We start from the raw sequence: 20,459 nt of genomic DNA on the forward strand, positions 1-20,459 counted from the left end.
TGTTGACTGATAAAATATTTGCGTTTTGATACATTTTGACTTTTATCTCAGTAATTTGATAAATTTAAACTCTTATCTCTGTAATTTATTACATTTTAATTTTTATCTCAGTAATTTGATATATTTAAACTCTTATCTCTGTAATTTGATATATTTAAACTCTTATCTCTGATTTGATACATTTTAACTTTTATCTCTATAATTTGATATATTTAAACTCTTATCTCTGTAATTTGATACATTTTTAACTTTTATCTATGTAATTTGATATATTTTAACTCTTATCTCTGATTTTATACATTTTAACTTTTATCTCTGTAATCTAATATATTTAAACTCTTATCTCTGTAATTTGATACATTTTTAACTTTTATCTGTAATTTTGTATATTTAAACTGTTATCTCTGTAATTTGATACATTTAAACTCTTGTTTCTGATTTGATATATTTAAACTCTTATCTCTGATTTGATACATTTTAACTTTTATCTCTGTAATTTGATATATTTAAACTCTTATCTCTGTAATTTTATAAATGTAAACTCTTATTTCTGATTTGATATATTTAAATACTTATCTCTGTAATTTGATACATTTTAATTTTTATCTCCGTAATTTGATACATTTTAATTTTTATCTCTGTAATTTGATTTTTTAAAACAAACTCTTATCTCTATAATTTGATACATTTAAACTCTTATCTCTGATTTGATATATTTAAACTTTTATCTCTGTAATTTGATACATTTTAACTTTTATCTCTGTAATTTGATACATTTTAACTTTTATCTCTGTAATTTGATTTTTTAAAACAAACTCTTATCTCTATAATTTGATACATTTAAACTCTTATCTCTGATTTGATATATTTAAACTTGTATCTCTGTAATTTGATACATTTTAACTTTTATCTCTGTAATTTGATACATTTTAACTTTAACCTCGTAATTCAATATATTTGAGCCTCTTTCACTGTAATATGATACATTTTAACTCTTATCTCTGATTTGATATATTTAAACTCTTATCTCTGTAATTTGTTACATTTTAACTTTTATCTCTGTAATTTGTTACATTTTAACTTTTATCTCTGTAATTTGTTACATTTTAACTTTTATCTCTGTAATTTGATTTTTTAAAGCAAACTCTTTTCTCTATAATTTGATACATTTAAACTCTTATCTCTGATTTGATATATTTAAACTCTTATCTCTGTAATTTGATACATTTTAACTTTTATCTCTGTAATTTGTTACATTTTAACTTTTATCTCTGTAATTTGATACATTTTAACTTTTATCTCTGTAATTTGATACATTTTAATTTTTATCTCCGTAATTTGATACATTTTAACTCTTATCTCTGTAATTTGATACATTTTAACTTTAACCTTGTAATTCAATATATTTGAGCCTCTTTCACTGTAATATGATACATTTTAACTCTTATCTCTGATTTGATATATTTAAACTCTTATTTCTGTAATTTGTTACATTTTAACTTTTATCTCTGTAATTTGTTACATTTTAACTTTTATCTCTGTAATTTGATACATTTTAACTCTTATCTCTGTAATTTGATACATTTTAACTCTTATCTCTGTAATTTGATACATTTTAACTTTAACCTCGTAATTCAATATATTTGAGCCTCTTTCACTGTAATATGATACATTTTAACTTCTGTCTCGGTAATACAATATATTTTAGCTAATATCTCATATTTTCTACATGTTAACTTCTGTCTCTGTAAATTGATACATTTTAACTTCTGTTGTTGTAATTCAATACTCTGTATGTAACCTTCAAGTGTTTCATCCAATACATATGAACTTTTAACCATTTCATCGTAACAAATGGACAGTTATTTTATATATGATACTGTTCCTCAAAGTAAATGCTCACCATTAATTAATTTTAGTCCTAGCTATGTTTCATTTCCTCACCACTTCAATCTACCTACATTTTCAAGTTTGTTCCGTTAAATTTATCATGGAATTTCATAATATTGTTTATAGTATGATTTCAAGGCATTATATTTGCACATGGTTCCACCATATTAATATAATATTTGAATTGACTGTATTTTTGGCCATTTTTGTAATGGGTTTCGGATTACACTCTTGGATAATGCCCTTGGGGCAGGGAAATTCTGCCTTTGTTTGATTGCATAGAAACTGATCCGTAACCTCTAAGCATGCCATAAGAGTTAAAATGCCTCAGGGATTGGGAGAATTGTCCCTACATCAGAATTTGAAAACTGCTAATATGTCCCATCCTGTATACATTGAATGTGCATGAAGAGATTCTTGTCTACATCAAACACAGACCTTGTATCATTCAGACCCCAGGGTTATGTCAGAAAACAAAACCCTGCAAAATAGTAGCTTTCATGATCCCTACCTATAACTATATATATTCTAGTTGTATGTAAGGAGACAAATACACATAATGTTGTAACATTTTACCCCTATGTTAGGTCATACTACTACTGACATAGTCAAGGCGAGAGAGGCCATAACCCACAATAATTTAATGGCATCTATTTGTTCTAGTTCTGGGTTTTTGCATTATCTGAAAAGAAATACACTTTGCATTAGTGAACATCTCTATAGGAAAGAGCTTGCTGTATGAGTAGTGCAAATCCTATTCTAAACAATGCTGTCTATAAAAATAATGATATAATTATTAGCAAAGATTACCATGAAAATGCTAATCAAGGAAAATCACTAATGTGGAAATCATTTATTACCAGCAATCTCACAGCACACCCCACCCCTGCATTCTGTTGAATGATTGACATGTAATAAAACTAATCAAGGTAAATATACTGTAATGGGAAAATTTCATGCTTCAGGTAAATCCATTCCCCAAGTGGCAATAAGATGGCTACTTCAACAAGATGTTGTTGCCTCAGTGATAATTGGTGCCACCTCATTGAAACAGCTAGATGACAACATGGGGGCATCAGCAGGATGGGAACTCTCCAAAGAGGATGTAAGAAAGTCTTCATTTATGCTCAGGAAAAATGGTTCTTAGAAAAAATTTAATTATCGAAACCGATGTTTGACAAAAATAAAAAAATATTATGCCATGCTATGTTTCTACAATATTTTATAATTGTTTGATTGTACAAGAAACTCAGGTTTCCACCTGGTATGTATATAAGGAACCATTGCATGTTGAGTGGTAAAATATGTAGTCCTACATTTATAATTCGTCAGTTTATTATAGGTATGTGTTCTATATTTTGGAGCTCTTCAGGTGGCAAAGCTATAAGAAACTATTTTGACATCTGAGACCAGATAGACATTAAATAATTATTATCTTATGAATTTCTCCTTCAGTATTTTCTGAGTTTTTTTATTTTTGACCAAAAATTTATTTTATCATTTTGTGTTGTATAATTTTCATTTTTTTGTGCATGCACACATATACACATACAGATACCCATATGCATATTATTTACAGATACATTTTTGTAATCTGTAGCAATATTTTTCACATGTATGTATCTATCTATCTAACTATCTGTCTGTCTATCTATCTATCTATCTATCTATCTATCTATCTATCCATCAAACCATCTATCCATCCAACCGCTCCAGTTCCCTAGTGGTTAGAGCATCCACTTTGGAAGCAGGAGGTTGTGGGTTCAATCCCTCACCAAGTCATACCAAAGACTTAGAAAAATGGTACTAACAGCTGCCTCACTAGGTGCTCAGCTTTAAGAGGTTAGTGTTAGGACTGGCTGGCCTGGTGTCAGGATAATGTGACTGGGTGGGACATCATGCTACATGTCTGCGGCATGATGCCCCAGTGCTAGACATCACTATCAACTGCCACACTGCAGACATCGTAGCAATATGACTGAAAAATTGTTAAAGCTACATTAAAAATCATAATTACACACACTCAACCATCTATTCATCCATCCATCCATGGTATTATCTATCTATGGTATTTTCTTTCAATCTATCTATCCATCCATCCATCCATTTATGTGTGTGTGTGTGTCCATATCTTGACATAAAATTGACTTATTTTAGACTATATTTGACAAGAGACTAAATAGTTGTTGTATAGAGACTGTCCTGAGTCACTTTTTGGTCACATGAGTCATGTTTTTGTCATTGTAGGTGGCAGAACTAGATGCAGCAAGTCCCAGAATGTCATACTACCCATATGATATGATATGGAGATTGAATGGTCCTGATAGATTCAATGAATTCAACCGATCCATCAAAATATAGACAGCTTCTCTTTGATATTCAGAGACTTGTATTCTCAATTTAGTCTCAGCTATTCTAAGCTGGAAAAATGTTACTCAGATAGCAGGACTTTTTTCTAAGCTTGTTGCTATGCAGTTTTGTTTCTTTGTTCCTTAACATTTAGCATATATCAATTATATTCAAGAGATGAAAATGGAGTTTTAAAGGGAAAAAATTATATTGTTTTCTATCACATTTTGAGAATGTTTTCTATGAACATGTCATATACACTTAGAAGTGTAGACATTTTTACAGATATTGTAATTCTATTTGATTTTTTTTACTCTCTCCAGCTGAGACTTACCAACGCCAACTACCTCCTACTCCCAACGCATCTTGAGAGTGGGTGGGTTCTGTCCAATTTTGGCACTACATAGGTTTGTTAAGCCAATAATTATGATAAAAACCTGAAGGAAAAACAATATTTCATTAGGGTCAAGCTGTATGTGATTTTAGGGGATTTGTAGATTCTCAGTTTGGACAGAAGAAGGAGAAGTGGAGGCAAGGCAAGAAATGTGGTAGATATAATGACAGATCATGTGTGGTATGCATCATGATTCCTGATTCTGCTTGCTTTTTATTAATTAGTTTAAATCAAGCAAACATAAATTCAGAATAAATTTTGTTGAATTTGATTTGTCTGTTTGGAGTTTTTAAGACACCATACATCACACAATTTGATGTCTTTGTATACCCTGTTTAATGCATAGTTCACAATTTAATAACAAGGAACCTATATCATGTCAGGCTCCGCAATTGTGAGAGTCATGCATATATTCATGTCAGACTACACAGTTGTGAGCATCAGACATATACATAATGAATTCATGGTTGTGGCATAAGTAATTCTCTTCACTTATAGCTTTTCTAAATTAACTCTGCTGGTTATATACCTGAAAAACTTATAGGATGGCTGTTGTCCCTCATCAGTCATCTGTCTGTCTGTCTTCTATCCATTAGTTTGTTATCTCAATTCCTCCTAAAGTACTTGGAGGAATGACATGAAATTTTACACATGCAAATTCATCCCATCTTGTACTTGGTTTTAACTGGAAATGTTGCCATCCAGACACCCTAAACGGTCATCACAGTGACCAGCTTGAAATCTTGTCACTACTTTCTTTGAATGGATAGTGCTCTTATCATAGGGTTTTCACTGAAAAACATTGTTTCTAATTGGTCATCAATGAAAAGTTTGCAGATCTGACATACCAATATGACCACCATTGAATAGTGAAAGTTTTGTTAATTGCTACTCCTTCTGAATGGGTGGCTGAAATGGTCAGAAGGCTTCATCTAGTTCTTTTTAGTTGGTCCTAAATAAAAACATAGGGCTGCACTGACATTAATATGGCTGCCATAGTGACCATCTTGAACATCTTTTCATTACTCTTCCTGAATGGATGATCAAATCAACATGGGGTATTCACCAAAGTTTCATACGGCATTTAGTACTAAATGAAGAAAAAAAAAATGCAGAGCTGGCCTCCAGTATGGTTACATTTACTGCCATGTTGAAAACTTGTCATTGCCACTCTTCCAGAATTGGTGACTATATTCACATGGGGTTTTCACCTCAAGACTTTTTATGATATTTAGTTGGTCCTAAACGAAAGCAATGAAAATCTTAATTCAATAAGGCTGCTACAATGGCCATATTGATAATCATCTTATCATTGCTACTACTGAATCAATGTTCATTTTGAGATAGGGCTTGCACCAAAAGAACTCGTGATGTCTAGGTGATTCTAAATGAATGTGGTGCTGATCTTACGTCCAGTATGGTTATCACAACAGCTTAATATCTTGTTTTTGCTCAGAAATATCACATTGTTTCAACACTCTGCAGTTTGAAAGAGAAACTGGTGTCATCTTGACTTTTTAAAAATTCCTTTCAGCCAGTAGAGCATCTGGCCTTTCTTAGTGTTTCAAATATTTTTTGAACATCTGTCACTGTTTGATTACATAACAAAATTATTGTGCTTTTTACTCATATGTCATGATTGTGTGCTTCTTATAGGGTATGTTTATTGGCATCTCATATGATATAATTGTCAACATCTCATATGGATGATTGTGCATATCTCATATGGCATGATTATCAACCTATCATATGGCATGTTTGTCAGCATCTCATGGCAGGACTATTAGTATCTCATAGGGTATGATTGTCAACATCACATTTTACATGATTATTAATATATTTTTAGGGGAGGTTGGCAAATACACTTATATCATAATTAAAAGGGCACACTTCATGACAAATAGGTCATTTTAATTGATGGGCAAATGAAATACGTCATTTTAATTGATGGGCAAGTGAAATACATCATTTTAATTGATGGGCAAGTGATATGGTAAAGATCACATACCCATTGTCTATGGCTTAGGGGATAAATTCAGGTAGTTGATATAACCCATATTACCTGCCTATATAAAATACCAGTATAAATAACTAAACCCCCTGTTGTACCATACTGAGTTACATGTACATCCCTTCACGTTCTTATATATACTTTATTGTGACATCAAATATACAAACATTAAGAGAAAAAGAATCCCCTACTGGAGCATTTCAATTATTGATAAACATAAAGTGATTATGAATTATGAAGATATGCAAAGAAAAATTAATTAGTTATTATAATGTCAGTAGTTTAAATCAGAGATGCTGCACTTGAATTTGAAGATGGGAAAATTATGTCACGTGTCTAATGCTAGTGTTAACTACAGGGCTTCCTTCTATTCCTTTTACAACATAGCAATAATGGTCTGCCACATAATTTAAGTCACATTATAGGAGGTATATGCCAAGCATATTGGGGTATGTTTTGCATGAATACATCAAAGTAATGATTCTGATCAATGTCGCAGAATTGTAACCGAGTGGGTTTTTGGACGAAATGAACAAGCCAAACACAATGTAAGAAAGATGGAAATTTATGAATGAGTTAATAATGATAAATATATGATGTAAAAATGCAATTGAAAATAAAAAAAACAAATATTGAATAAAATGAAGTGCAGATCCAAGAACCTTCATGGGCTGCACTTACCCCTTAAACAGTACGTTGTTCAACAAGAACAAAATTATAAAGATTCAAAAAGAGTCTTTGAAACAACTTAAGATTCAAAATAATCTTTGACACACCTAAAGATTCACAATAATCTTTGACACACCTAAAGATTCAAAATAATCTTATCACGACTAAGATTCACAATAATCTTATCACAACAGACAGCGTTGTTCTGGAAACTCCAGATGACTCCAAGAAACCTTAGACTGCTTCGTACAGCTTCGGACCGCTCTAGTTATATTCACAATGACATTTCATGTACATTCACGGCTACAGACACGGTCAGCTACCATAATAGTCAGCTCCTATAACAGTCAGCTACGAACACAGTCAGAATCATCTTCCAATACAGAAACAGCTGCCAACACAGACGCTGCTACAGATTCACATACGCAGCTATAATAAAACCAAATGGGACATAATAGTTTATGCATAATTTCTATATATATGATACTACTTTTAAAAATCTGCGTTGTAATAAACATTATTACGCGATAACACAGTACAAACCGAATAAGCTTCGCCTATCAAATAAATAGAATGTAAATTTAACACTTACCCCTATGGCTGGAGAATAAAGGAGAGTGTATACTCCTTGACGTGATCCAAAAATGACCAGTGTGGATTTTCGTGATTCATCTTACTTAAATCCATAGGAGAGTGAGTACAAGTCGGGGTAGAATACCCGTGCACCTCATGTTAGTCATGATACCTGACACAAGTAATCTGTGGCTAGGTACATGATATACAGTCGCTTACCTGGAAAAACATATTCACCCTATATAACGTTGTACGCATGTACAACGAGAAATAGTCTAATTGTTTTAAGACAAAACCAAGTTACTTCTTTGCCTTATTCTGTGACAATCAATTAGGAAGTACAGTAAAGTGAAATAAAATACACAGCAATGATAGAATAAATAAATTATGCCAATTAAAATGGGACCCATGCTCATACATGCATTATATGATGGGCCATGTTATCCCAAGTGGCATAGATATGAGGGATGACTGGTTGCATGATACAGTCCTCACAGTTTTTAAATTCATCACACTGAATCTGAGAAAACCAAGGAGTAACTTTAACTTCGCTCGTTTTATTCCTTGGAAACATACAATTAAATAAATCTGATGAATCAGATAAGAAAGGAATATCTTTATTTTTGCTAAAATGCTAGATGACAAGCATTAACTTATTCAATACCATTAATTTTTGCCATTTGTACATCAGGAACTTGTGAATATGAATACAAAACAGCAGACAGTTTCAAACTGAATGGTGAATGTTTAAAAAAAAAATTGTAAGTAGATAAGTTGTTTCACGAGAGAAAAATCCAACATAAGATCTGGGATTTTCAGATTTGAAGAGTTCAAAGCGAAGATGTGTTCAACCACCTAATTGACATTTCCACAAATTTCTTTTGAATGAGGAGGATGTATAATCCATATCCATATGTCTGTGCTTTCTGAATGTCAATTACTTTTTATCAACTTCATAAATTTAAGGGACTTCATTGATTCAAATTATTTGGTATGTCTGTAAATCATAAGACCTTGATTGAGTTTAATTTTTAACCTTTCTAACAAATTGTTTTATGGGCACAATTTGACACAAGCATACATTTGTATGTTAAAGTTCATTTCCACATGGTATCTTTTGAAGTAGCAAGTCTTTGATGAGTTTGAACTAAATTTTGTGGTGACGCTTATTATTATGCAGACCCAGGTTAAGTTTGGTTTTCACTGTTGTGTATCAAAACATGACTGAGTTACGGACCCAGCATGGCTTGATGCAAATTTAATTTAATTGGACAACTTTGGCAGGGTCATGTATGCCCTTCGGAGCCAGTTCTAGTTTCTGTATTACCATTAGGCTCTTTATAAATGTCGTGATCAGACAATGACAGGTCATTCTCTAATTCTGTTCTTGGTAAAAGAAAAACAATTTGAAATGATACAAAATAAACCTGGATCAAGTGTTTAAGTTTAGCTATGGCAGCATAGAGAACCGAGAGTGTGTCGTTATGTTTTAGTTTGACCAAATCTTTCTTTCTTTGCTGTAATGATTAAACATCTTATGTGAAAGACAGTTTACTTGCTTGTTTATCTGTTAGTTCCATCCTGAATGTCAGCATTCCATATATTATAATTGATTCTACTGATTTATATGTAAATACTGTCCCAGTATAACATGCATGCATTATGCATCTGAAGTGCCAGTAAGTTCCACAACTGTTTAGTTTGTAAATACTGTCCCATCATGTACTTCGTCTCTGAAATAAGTTCTATGTCTTTTTCATTGAAAACATTGACCCATAATATCACGCATGGAATGTATATATGAAGTAAGTTCTACTGACATTTGATTTGTAAACACTGTTCCATCATGCCCTATACATCTGAAGTAAGTTGTACCACTGTTTGATTTGTAACATTGTCCCGTTATGTCATGCATGCAGTGTACAAAGAAAATAAGTTTGGTTACTGTTTGATTTGTAAACACAGTCCTACCATGCACTGGATGCCCAGAGTGACCAAATGATCTAAAATGCTTGATTTTACAGATCACTGACCTCTGTCCATTTGGGTGCCATTAACTTAAGTTTTACTTGGGCTAGTGGTTCTTTTTCCTGTGTACTTCTCCACCAAATATACTGGCCACCATGTACAACCTATTATATTCTGTAAAATGGTGTTATATCCCACCAAACTAAACCATCCTTCATTATTCCTCTGAAGTAAGTTCTACAAAAGTTTGATATGTAAATATTGTCTCCTCACATCTTAGATGTGTTGTACTGCCAAGGTAAGTTCTACAGCTTATTTCACACTGTCCCATCATGCACTTTCTGAAGAAAGTTCCACTGCTGTTTGTTTTTGTAAATTCTATCCCATAATGCACTGTATCACTGAAGTTAGTTTACTACTGTTTGATGGGCAAACATTGTCATATCATTCATGCATTGTATCTAGATAGTATGTTCTACTTCTGTTTGATTTTGTGTGTATATGATTAGGATTATGACTGCAGTCTCTACTGTTATCATGATGAAATACAGCATTGCTTCAGGCGGTCCATACACAGATCTTAAATTACATTTGTCTGTCCAGAGCTACAGTGCATAGTGATGGGGCATACTGTAGAGGATCAGTGATTAAGATGTGGGATGCATATTCAGTAGAGTGCAGATTAGATTGTCACCAAGCCAAACCAAAACTAATATATTTGGTTCATTTTGTCAAACAAGAAAAAGATCTTCGGGTTGAAAATTTTGTAATGGCCTCTGTGTGTGTGTGTGTGTGTGTGTGTGTGCATGTGTGTGTGTGCGTGCATGCGTGCGTGCGTGTGTGTAAACTTTTTAACGGATCTAATATTGGAAAAAAAGAAAATGGTTAGCATTGGTCCATATGCTTTTTCAGGGTGCTGACCAACCCAACTACAGACAGCCATATGGTTCTCAGTATTAACATACTGTTCTGTTCTTCAAATCTAAATCAAATAATAGATATTCTAATATATATATATATATATATATATATATATATATATATATATATATATATATATATATAATAAAAAGCAGAAAACATTTTACTTCAGACTACATGAATTTGTATTTTGGATGAAAGGGTCTTTTAGTTTGATAAGAAAACTGTTTTGACCAATGTCAACTATAACCAAAAGTAGTGATATTTCAAGCAATGGAGATCACCATCACATGCAAAACACAAAATGTGATATACTTAGCAAAATGCATAATTTTGGTCCATCCAGTATGTGTGTGTGTGTGGGAGGGGGAATGAAAACCTTTACTGGAAGATGAATCCAACTGGTAATCCCTAATGTTTGCCAGATGCCCACTGCAGAACACTTTTCATCCATGGGGCATCGTTTCATAGCCAACAGTCAAACTGGAACTTTGAAACCAGAATTGCAAAGGAAACTTACTGTATTCAGTGCCTCAGAACCCTCAGACTGGGTTTCTTGAATTGAGAAGAACATAAATCTGTTTCTCTGTTCATGTTTACACTTGTTTCAAAGTGTTTAAATTGGGTTTCGGTGTTATTCTTGGTTTTTACATATCTGGAATATTGTTTAATTGGCATGATTGTGCTGAGGTGGCATTAACTGCCAATACATCCATGCATATATCTCATTCTTAATTTGGGAAGCATGTTATAGACACATTCTCCTCTATTATTTTTGCATTTGTTTAAAAAGGGTTACATTCATATGGTGTTTGTGCTGTTATTGGTGGTTTTTTATTCGTTTAGTTGGCAACATATGGATGACGATTCTTATATGTATGGATGTAGGTATGTAAATATATCTACCTATCTATCAATCTACCTATCTATCTTTCTCTATGTGTGTGTGTATGTGTTTTGGATTTTGAATGTAGCTTTAAAAAATATTAAGTCATATCACTATGGTATCCTGCAGTGTGACAGTTTATACTGCTATCTAGCACAGGGTCATCATGCCACTGACATGCAGCATCATGTCCCACCCAGTCACATTATCCTGCAGTGACAGTTCATACTGCTGTCTAGCACAGGGTCATCATGCCACTGACATGTAGCATCATGTCCCACCCAGTCACATTATCCTGGAGTGTGACAGTTTATACTGCTGACTAGCACAGGGTCATCATCCCATTGACATGTAGTATCATGTCCCACCCAGTCACATCATCCTGAAACCAGGCCAACCAGTCCTGACACTAACCTACTAATGGTTAGATTCAAGCAAGGCAGCTGCTTGTACCATTTTAATAAGTGTTTGGTATGACTCAGCTGGTGTTCAAACCTGCAACACCTCTGCATCCAAGGTCGATGCTCTTTCGATCTCAATATATATATATATATATATATATATATATATATATATATATTTATTGTCATGAGTCTAAGCTCTTAAAAAAGTAAATGTAAATAATGAAAGAAAACTTGCTTTGTAAAATTTAACAAATATTTTATCACCCTTGCATGTAAGGTAAAATTGAAAAAACAGAGAACTTACGGTATTGCGAATTAAATCTCAAAATAATCCAAGAATTACAAGTCCTAGTAATTAAAGGTTCTGAATAAAATTCAGTACAAGTCCCAAATAAATCCCAAAACTGAAGGCAGTCCTGTGTCTGTTATAGCTCCTAGAGTGTTGATATGCCATCAGTCTTTTTGTTGAATCACAGTAATATAATTCCTGGTTTGAATTCGCTGTAAATTCCAGTGAATGTCTTTATCCAAGAATGTTATCAGAGCACTTCTGTGTTTCCAGAGAAACTAATCTCTTGAATTCAGTAATTTGAAGAAATAAAATTCATCCCAACTGGACACAACAATATATACAATTTCAAGGTGCTAGATCTAAAAACAAATTGATGAAATCCTCTCAGTTACACTATATATATATTTCTCTACATGACTTCAGGTCACAATTAGCATTTTCTATAAAATGATTACCTAATGGAAAACAACCTTCAAGAATGATCCTGATGTTTACAGAACAATAACCTGGATTATCTATAATGCACTTAGGAAATTCCAAATTCTAGACTCAAATAAACTATTTACTTCTGTTTGTCATAATACTGATTTTAAACCGATGCACATAGAGAATAATTTCCATATGTATTATTTGTTTACAATGAATAAAATAATAATTGTGGTCAAGTCCAACATACAATGTTACATTGCAATAGCAAAATGAAATAAAATTATATATATATATATATATATATATATATATATATATATATATATATATATATATATATATATATATATATATATATATATAGTTTATCTCCTGCATAAGAAGTGCAATAATGAAAACACCAGGTAATACTCAGAGCATTAAAACATCAAATGAGTATTCCAAACCAGGAAAATGTAACATTTGTTTTCATCCTAACTGATAATTTAGTTTTAATCTGACAAAAAAGATAACATTTTAAATCCATATATACATTTTCAATAGGTCATACTCTTTGCTAGGAGGCTTTTCTTTTTCATTCTACAGTTGAGCAAAGGTAATCATTTGTTTAAATTCGGTCCTCTTTGAAAAGACAAAGATTCTTAAATTTATATGAAGTAATTACATGGGAATAACATAAGCTGAATTAGGTGTTTCATGAATAAATACCCGTGTATTGCTGTTTTGCCTTTTAGTGGGCTTGATGAACCATTCTTACGATTTTATATTTTAAGGGATCGTCTATCAAAAAGAAACTGACAATGTGATGAAACAGTAGGATCAGGCATTGGCAAGTTAAATGGTACTGACTGGAAAAGAAAAGCGATCAGTGACAATGGAATCAACCATGAAGAGTTTATTTTAATCATGAAAAAGTACGACAGTTACAAGAGACAGGAAACAATGCAGTACAAATATAAACAATACAAAGACGTCAGACACAAAGGGGTTGAAACCAATTTTGGAAGATGAAGGAACAATTGATAGAGAGGTTCACAAAGTTTTGGAATGAAGCTCCAGTTATCATCGACTTTGTCATTCCATTGTGGAAGCACTTCCAACAAAGTTTTAGATTGAAAGTAAAACTTTAATGGAAAAATATGTGCCTTTTGTACAAATCATTGCTTTTTAAAGTGTTTTTATCCAAATAGAAGGTTGTATTACAATGGGCTGTTTGAAAATGAAATCTATTTTTAAAAAATTGATAAAAAATGTAAAATAACCATTTCATTACAAATAAATGTATTTGTTGTTGGATATAACAATGTCTTTACTGAAACAAAACCATTATCTTTTACTACAAAAATATCAAGACTAACGCAAGGACACTAGTAATAATTGATGGTTTTTACGACAATGAATTGCACATGAAAAGGTAATACAGGCAAGGACTGTAGATCATAGCAAGGAAAACACTATAGAAACATGCTTCAAAAGATAAAAATAACTCTGAGTAACAATAGCACATTATTAAGATTTATTAACCTGGCATGTAATAAATTTGATAACTTTTGTGGATATTTTAGACCGTCCAATATCCTCTTGAATAGGACAATGTACATAAAATATTGAAATACTCTTGCACACATGTACAAGAATCCAAACTGTTTTTAATGTATAATTTGCTTTGTACAATGTTAATGGTCATTACAACCAATTACAGATGAGTACAGTCAAAGAAACTAAATGTAAGCTTCTGAGATAAAGATGGAAAAAGTAATAGATTATCACCATATAAATTTACTGTAAGTTTTTGTCCTGTTGTAAATAATAAAATAATGACAAATATATCACTGAAAGATACTACTGAATGAAAGACATACAGGACAGTGTAATATCAGTGACATGCAGCAAAGTCCAACACAAAGCTAAACAATTATCAATTGCTTAAAATTTGGATAAAACCCATATCACAGAACTTTAGGTGATACAGTAATATGAACTGGAAAAGCTAAATTACAGTCTGTACAAAGACATATTGATATTTAAGATGTAATATTGAATCGTAATACTTTGAATGATACTATGTTGCGGAGAGAAAATGCAGACATCAAATTAACTGTTATTTAACTGAGTGGTATTGAAAGAGCCAAACAACTGACAGAAATGCATAAACAGATTGAAAGTAACAATAAAAAGAATTTACATACCCAGGTACCTAACATTTAAAAATTAATTGACTAGATGACAAATAGTGAAATATATGCCTTACAACACGAAATGATGAAATGTTTTTATTTTGCAATCCCAGCTGGAATACTTGCATAGAGATATAAATAACAAAATCCCCATACCCCTCCAGAATCTAGAAATTAGAACGCTTTAAAGTTTGCAAAACCGTTGCTGACTTGAACTAGAAGATCATATCTAATACCAATACCGTATCAGAGTTGCAGGTAAAGAGTGAACTTTGTTACAGACATAATCAACACACATAGGACATAACGAAACTAATATAAAAGGCAGAATGATTAGATGTATACAAACAATTTATGATTTATGTATAAAAGATGTGCGAGACAAATGCATTGATAAATCAATTAGATGTTTAAAAAAGACTCGTACATAGCGGTAGAACTGAGACAGTTAAAACCGAACTTAACTAAAGGAGAAATATTTAAAGCTAATTTTAACACTTTAATAGATATGATATTTTTCATTTAATTGTCGTCATAGATGAATTAAGAAGCAATTTCGTAAGAAAACCAAACTAATACCTGTACATAACTTGCTTTATCATTTTCTCATTGTAACATTCAGGAGTAACAGGACGATGTTGGTATAATAGTGCATACATATTATTACATTCCAGATTTAATTACCTTTATACGGTTTTCTTAGATCTTTTCAAAGGTAAGAAAACAGTTTGAATATTGTACTTGTCTACAGCCCAAAAAATTCCGAAATAAATATAGTCAAACTTTACTTATTCTGGATCACTGAGAACGAAAATGATGCTTTGAATTATTGATTGGCTCTAGGTATAAATATATGATACTGTGTCAGTATATACGACCATTGACATGGGAATGGCGAAGGATAAGTGAGTTATAAAGGGAAAGGATCTCAATTTAAACCAGAAATTACTAAAATAGGTCTTTGACTGATTCTATTAATAAATCTGTGATCGTGTTTGGACAGTACTTGCGTTTTAAGCAAATTAATGCATGATGCAATCTGAAGCAGGTGTTGCGTCATACATGATTATTCCTAGATGTCATGGATGATGCAATCATAGTTATGCTTACATCACTCTTCTGAATAAATCGCCCTATATCAGTTCTATACATTATAAAGTGTCGTCCTCTCTTGTTTGCCAGTACAAATGGATACATTTCTGTTTAGCCAAAGTGAGCAGACATGCTTCTTGTGTGAACAATGCAGATAAGTTCAGCTATGTTTGTGGTGATGTGACCTTTGCATCACATAAGCGCAGCATAACCACTGTTGTTAAGAAAGCCTATCACCTTTATTTTGGCTGCGAACTTGGAGATCAGGACAAGAGGTGGGCCCCAAACATATGCTGCAACACTTGTGCAACAAGTCTTTCCCAGTGGTTGAACAGGAAAATGAAATCAAGCCATTTGCAGTGCCAATGATTTGGAGAGTGCCAACATATCATATCGGCAATTGTTACTTCTGCATGGTGCTTCCAGTTGGGAAAGGTGTGTCAATGAAGAACAGTGGACTGTGCATTATCCAAACATTCCATCAGCTATACTCACAGTCCTCCACGGAGAAGGAATGCACCAGAATCATTCTCACTTGAGTCAGACGAGGAAGATGAAGAGGAAGAAACTTCTAGTCCTGAACCATCAATGTTACATGACCCATATTTTCTCCGATCCTCCTCCTCTCAACTACACCTAATTAAACAATGTTTACTGAATTAACTTGTCAGAGATTTGAAACAATCCAAGAGCTGTTGGGCTCCAGACTACAGCAGTGGAATTCTCCTGGCAGGTGATGTTATGGTTTCCATGTTGCATGAGCGTCAAAAGGATTTTATCCCATTCTTCTTCATGGAAGGTGATCTTGCCATCAATTCCAGTTGATTATGCAGTCCTATAAAGGAAACCTATGAAAATATAAAACAAGGTATGACGTGCATAAACTACATCATGGGAAGCTTTCTGGCGATTTGAAGGGTCTTGCTCTCTTGCTTGGTCTGCAGACTGGATATACAAAAGTACTGATGTTTTCTCTGCGAATGGGATAGTCGTGCGAGAGATTCCCACTACATCAAGCGAGACTGGCCACTCCGACAGTACCTGGAGCCTGGGTGGAAAAGTGATCAGTATCCACCGCTTGTTGAATCAAAGACTGTTGTGTTACTACAACGTTTTTACTATCATTAGACGTTTAGATAGCAACAGATCATTATCCACTGTATAAATTTGCTTTTACTCGGCATTTCAGACTAAACATATGCCTCCGCCCGCCAAAAGAACCCCTCATTAGCGATAGAAGGTCTAAATCTGGAATAGAAAACATGATATAATTTCTTCAGAATGAATTTATGAATTGAGAATCGGTAAATGCCAAAAATAGATAATGGAATTGCGTTTTTGTTTGACTAAATCTCTAAGAAGAGAATAATCGATAAAGCAGCCAACACAATTTGAACAAATCTCACACTTGATTTTCCTGGAATGAGTTGCAAGATCTTTTTCTTGTACTGCACAAAACGTTAGTGAGAAACAGTTTTAAATCTCATGAATAGAAACAAATGTCCAGAGGCTATTGAATAACTGTCCGTTATGCTTACTGACCGTGCTTTCAACTGAGGAGAAGTTTAAAAGAAGCCAATGTGTATTTATTTGATGAGTAGCAAAATATGCAGACGGTACCAGTACATTTGTTAACAGTTTTTACACTGACAGGCATTGAATTGGGCTTGATGTGCAAAGTACACACAACAGATAGCAAGATAGTTATTTAAAATTAGTTTAAATTAGACAGTCTGTCAGCATATATATCAACAGAAAAGAAAATGTAGACGTTTACAGTTTTTAGAATTTTTATGGGTCTGATCGTCAGGTGAACATTCATAATAACTTAAATCGGTTATGTATTAATGAGTCTTAAAATTCTGAGGATTTATCACAAAATAATTGTTGTACAAAATCTGAAATTAAACACTTGGCCAATTTAATTGGTATCAGCTGTTAAGATTTTGCGTTTAACAAGTATAATAGATAATGGTTACTCAGAGATGAAAATGTGATGGTGATAAATGCAGAAGACGAATTAGATACTAGGTTAGAGTTAGTGATTTGTTGTTTACCTAGGACCTAATACTTTGTTTATCATTGATGACTGTATTAAGCTACATCGTGTAAAAATAAGAAAGTCTCTAACGTAGCCAAACTAGCTTTAGTGACTGACATTAGTCAGTGCTCCTAAGTACCATTCTGTAATCAAAAATATAAAATATAATAAACGTTTAATGGTGATGTTTCAAAGTGAAGACAAATAAAATTCCAAGTGGAAATAGTGTTGGAAGCAAGTGATATATTTTTCCAACCAAAATTAAAAGGACAAGCGTTGAAACTCAGAAACAGAACAAACTTTGACATTAGTTTTTGAAGCCTTGACCATAGTTTACGCAGGTTTCCGTACGTGGACATATTTATATTGTTATTAAATGATGGTATTTAGCATCTCATTAAGTAAACATTTGTTGTACAACTTAAATTTAATTTTTAATTCCTTTTGATTAAACGCTTTTCCATTCTTTTGCAATCTTCATTTTCAACTTTCTCCGTTTCGAATGAATTCAATTTTTGACCTTTTCTTAATTTATACTCTGTTCAACGAATATTTGAATCGTCCAGAAACGTTGGTACTCATTGGAGGTAACTCAAATATATTTTCCTTTGGATAGTCAGAAGTGTCACCACGACTTGATACTATCCATCATATCATTCTTCAATTTCTGCCCACAATGGATACACAGTGAATAAGTATTAGTAATTAACAGGCCCTTTATATAGCCTTATTTGTGTGTAAGCTTGCTGTAGTGAAATTCATGCATCAATAATTTAAATAAATCAAACACTGTAAAACCTTCGTAATCCTTACAGTTAACTTTATTCTTGCTCAGACTAACACCGAGTCGTTGTCAACAAATGTTCTACACGACATAGATAGAGTACATTAGTGCTGACGGAGACATAAATTATTTTCATCCACAAGTCTTAACTATTCTACTTTTCCTGAGATTATCTGTCTGTTTACCGGACACATCATTGTTCCTCATGTGGAATTATCTTATCTAGAAAAAGGGTAGTTCTTGAAAGGTGTAATCAGATCTTCTAATCAATTTTTTAAATGCTACCAGTATCAAAGTCACCAGATATGTTTATAAAATATATTGTCTATGTATCTAACTAACACATATATTGTGACATCAACATTTCATAAATATTGTTGTTATAAAAGTACTCTATCGGTTAACTTAACCTTTATATTTAATATTCACCATCATTATTTATCTCACCTTCTTTAACCAAGTAATGTAAATCCTATTTGAACATGGTATTCCACTCTCGATCGTCTGTCCGTCACAAGTTTTAATTCAACACAAGATATATTTAACCTTCCATCTACTATTCCAGGATCATTATAACTGGATGTAATATTTTTTTTCTTTCTTATGCAGAATGAATTCTTCAAAAATGTACATCTATAGGACTCATGGTACTAATTCAGCTCCCATAGTAAACGTGTGCAAACTTATGATATTAAAACTTCAATAACTTTACATTTCTGAGTGCTCACGATCATCCGTATAGATGAAGCCTAGATGACAACTACTGTACAAAAAAAAGAACATTGGCCGAGGCATTGTCTGGCCCTACATGTGTTTGAAACATGTGCTCTCAATTCCGCACTAATTAGTCAGGTGCTAATGTAATGTAATGAGTGTTCCAAAATCAAGACTTTAAAAGGAATGAAATTCCATCAATTTTAGGATGCACTCTCAAAAGATTGTTTCTACTAAATTCTACTACCTTTCATTATCAACCAATCCTGGCCAGTCCACCCCATATATGCCCCATTTTATCTTCACCCGTTTACAGACCGGTTCCTAATTTTCCGTATAATTAGTGTCATGCGTCCTATAGCGTTGATGCATCGTTCTCAGAGTAATACCCTGAAGATCTCCACGTTTTGCCGGGTTAAACTGCTACATGATATCATGAATATGCAGTTAATAAACATATTGTGATGTCACCAACAGCGACGTAGTTTTGATTGTTCCAAGAAAGTCACTATAGGACTTCTGAACAGAATTTGTCTCCTAACAAATGTTTAAATTGCTTCATTGAGGAAAGTTCTTTTTCTCATGGACGAGTGAAACCAGCTTTTGTGTTTGCATAATCTAACTACTGTAACGGCAAGACAATATATGAGATAAAGTGCAAAACACACACACACGCACACACACAGATATATATATATATATATATATATATATATATATATATATATATATATATATATATATATACCGTTACCGTAGTTAGATTAAGCTGCGTGTTCTTCAGCTAACTCTAGCTGCCCTAAGTCCCATGATTAAGACTGGAACATAATTCTGATTGCCAACTTGATGATCTCTCTCTCTCTCT

The 20,459-nt window shown here is 32.8% G+C and overlaps 1 protein-coding gene across 4 annotated transcripts in view; it reads left to right on the forward strand.

The window, feature by feature from the left end:
- The window catches only part of LOC149799897 (uncharacterized), a 71,344-nt gene extending 66,440 nt beyond the window's left edge, over positions 1-4,904 (forward strand). For all 4 annotated transcript variants that reach the window (XM_089959345.1, XM_089959344.1, XM_089959347.1 and 1 more), the window contains exons 7-8: positions 2,856-2,995; positions 4,138-4,904. In XM_089959345.1, coding sequence (XP_089815471.1) covers positions 2,856-2,995; positions 4,138-4,251 — 254 coding nt within the window. In that variant the 3' untranslated portion in view covers positions 4,252-4,904. The remainder of the gene's footprint in view (positions 1-2,855; positions 2,996-4,137) is intronic.
- The last annotated feature ends 15,555 nt before the right edge of the window (positions 4,905-20,459 follow it).

The sequence above is a fragment of the Sinohyriopsis cumingii genome, chromosome 5 (genome assembly GCF_028554795.1).
Source record: "Sinohyriopsis cumingii isolate HCF-2022 chromosome 5, ASM2855479v2, whole genome shotgun sequence".
Lineage (NCBI taxonomy): Eukaryota > Metazoa > Mollusca > Bivalvia > Unionida > Unionidae > Sinohyriopsis > Sinohyriopsis cumingii.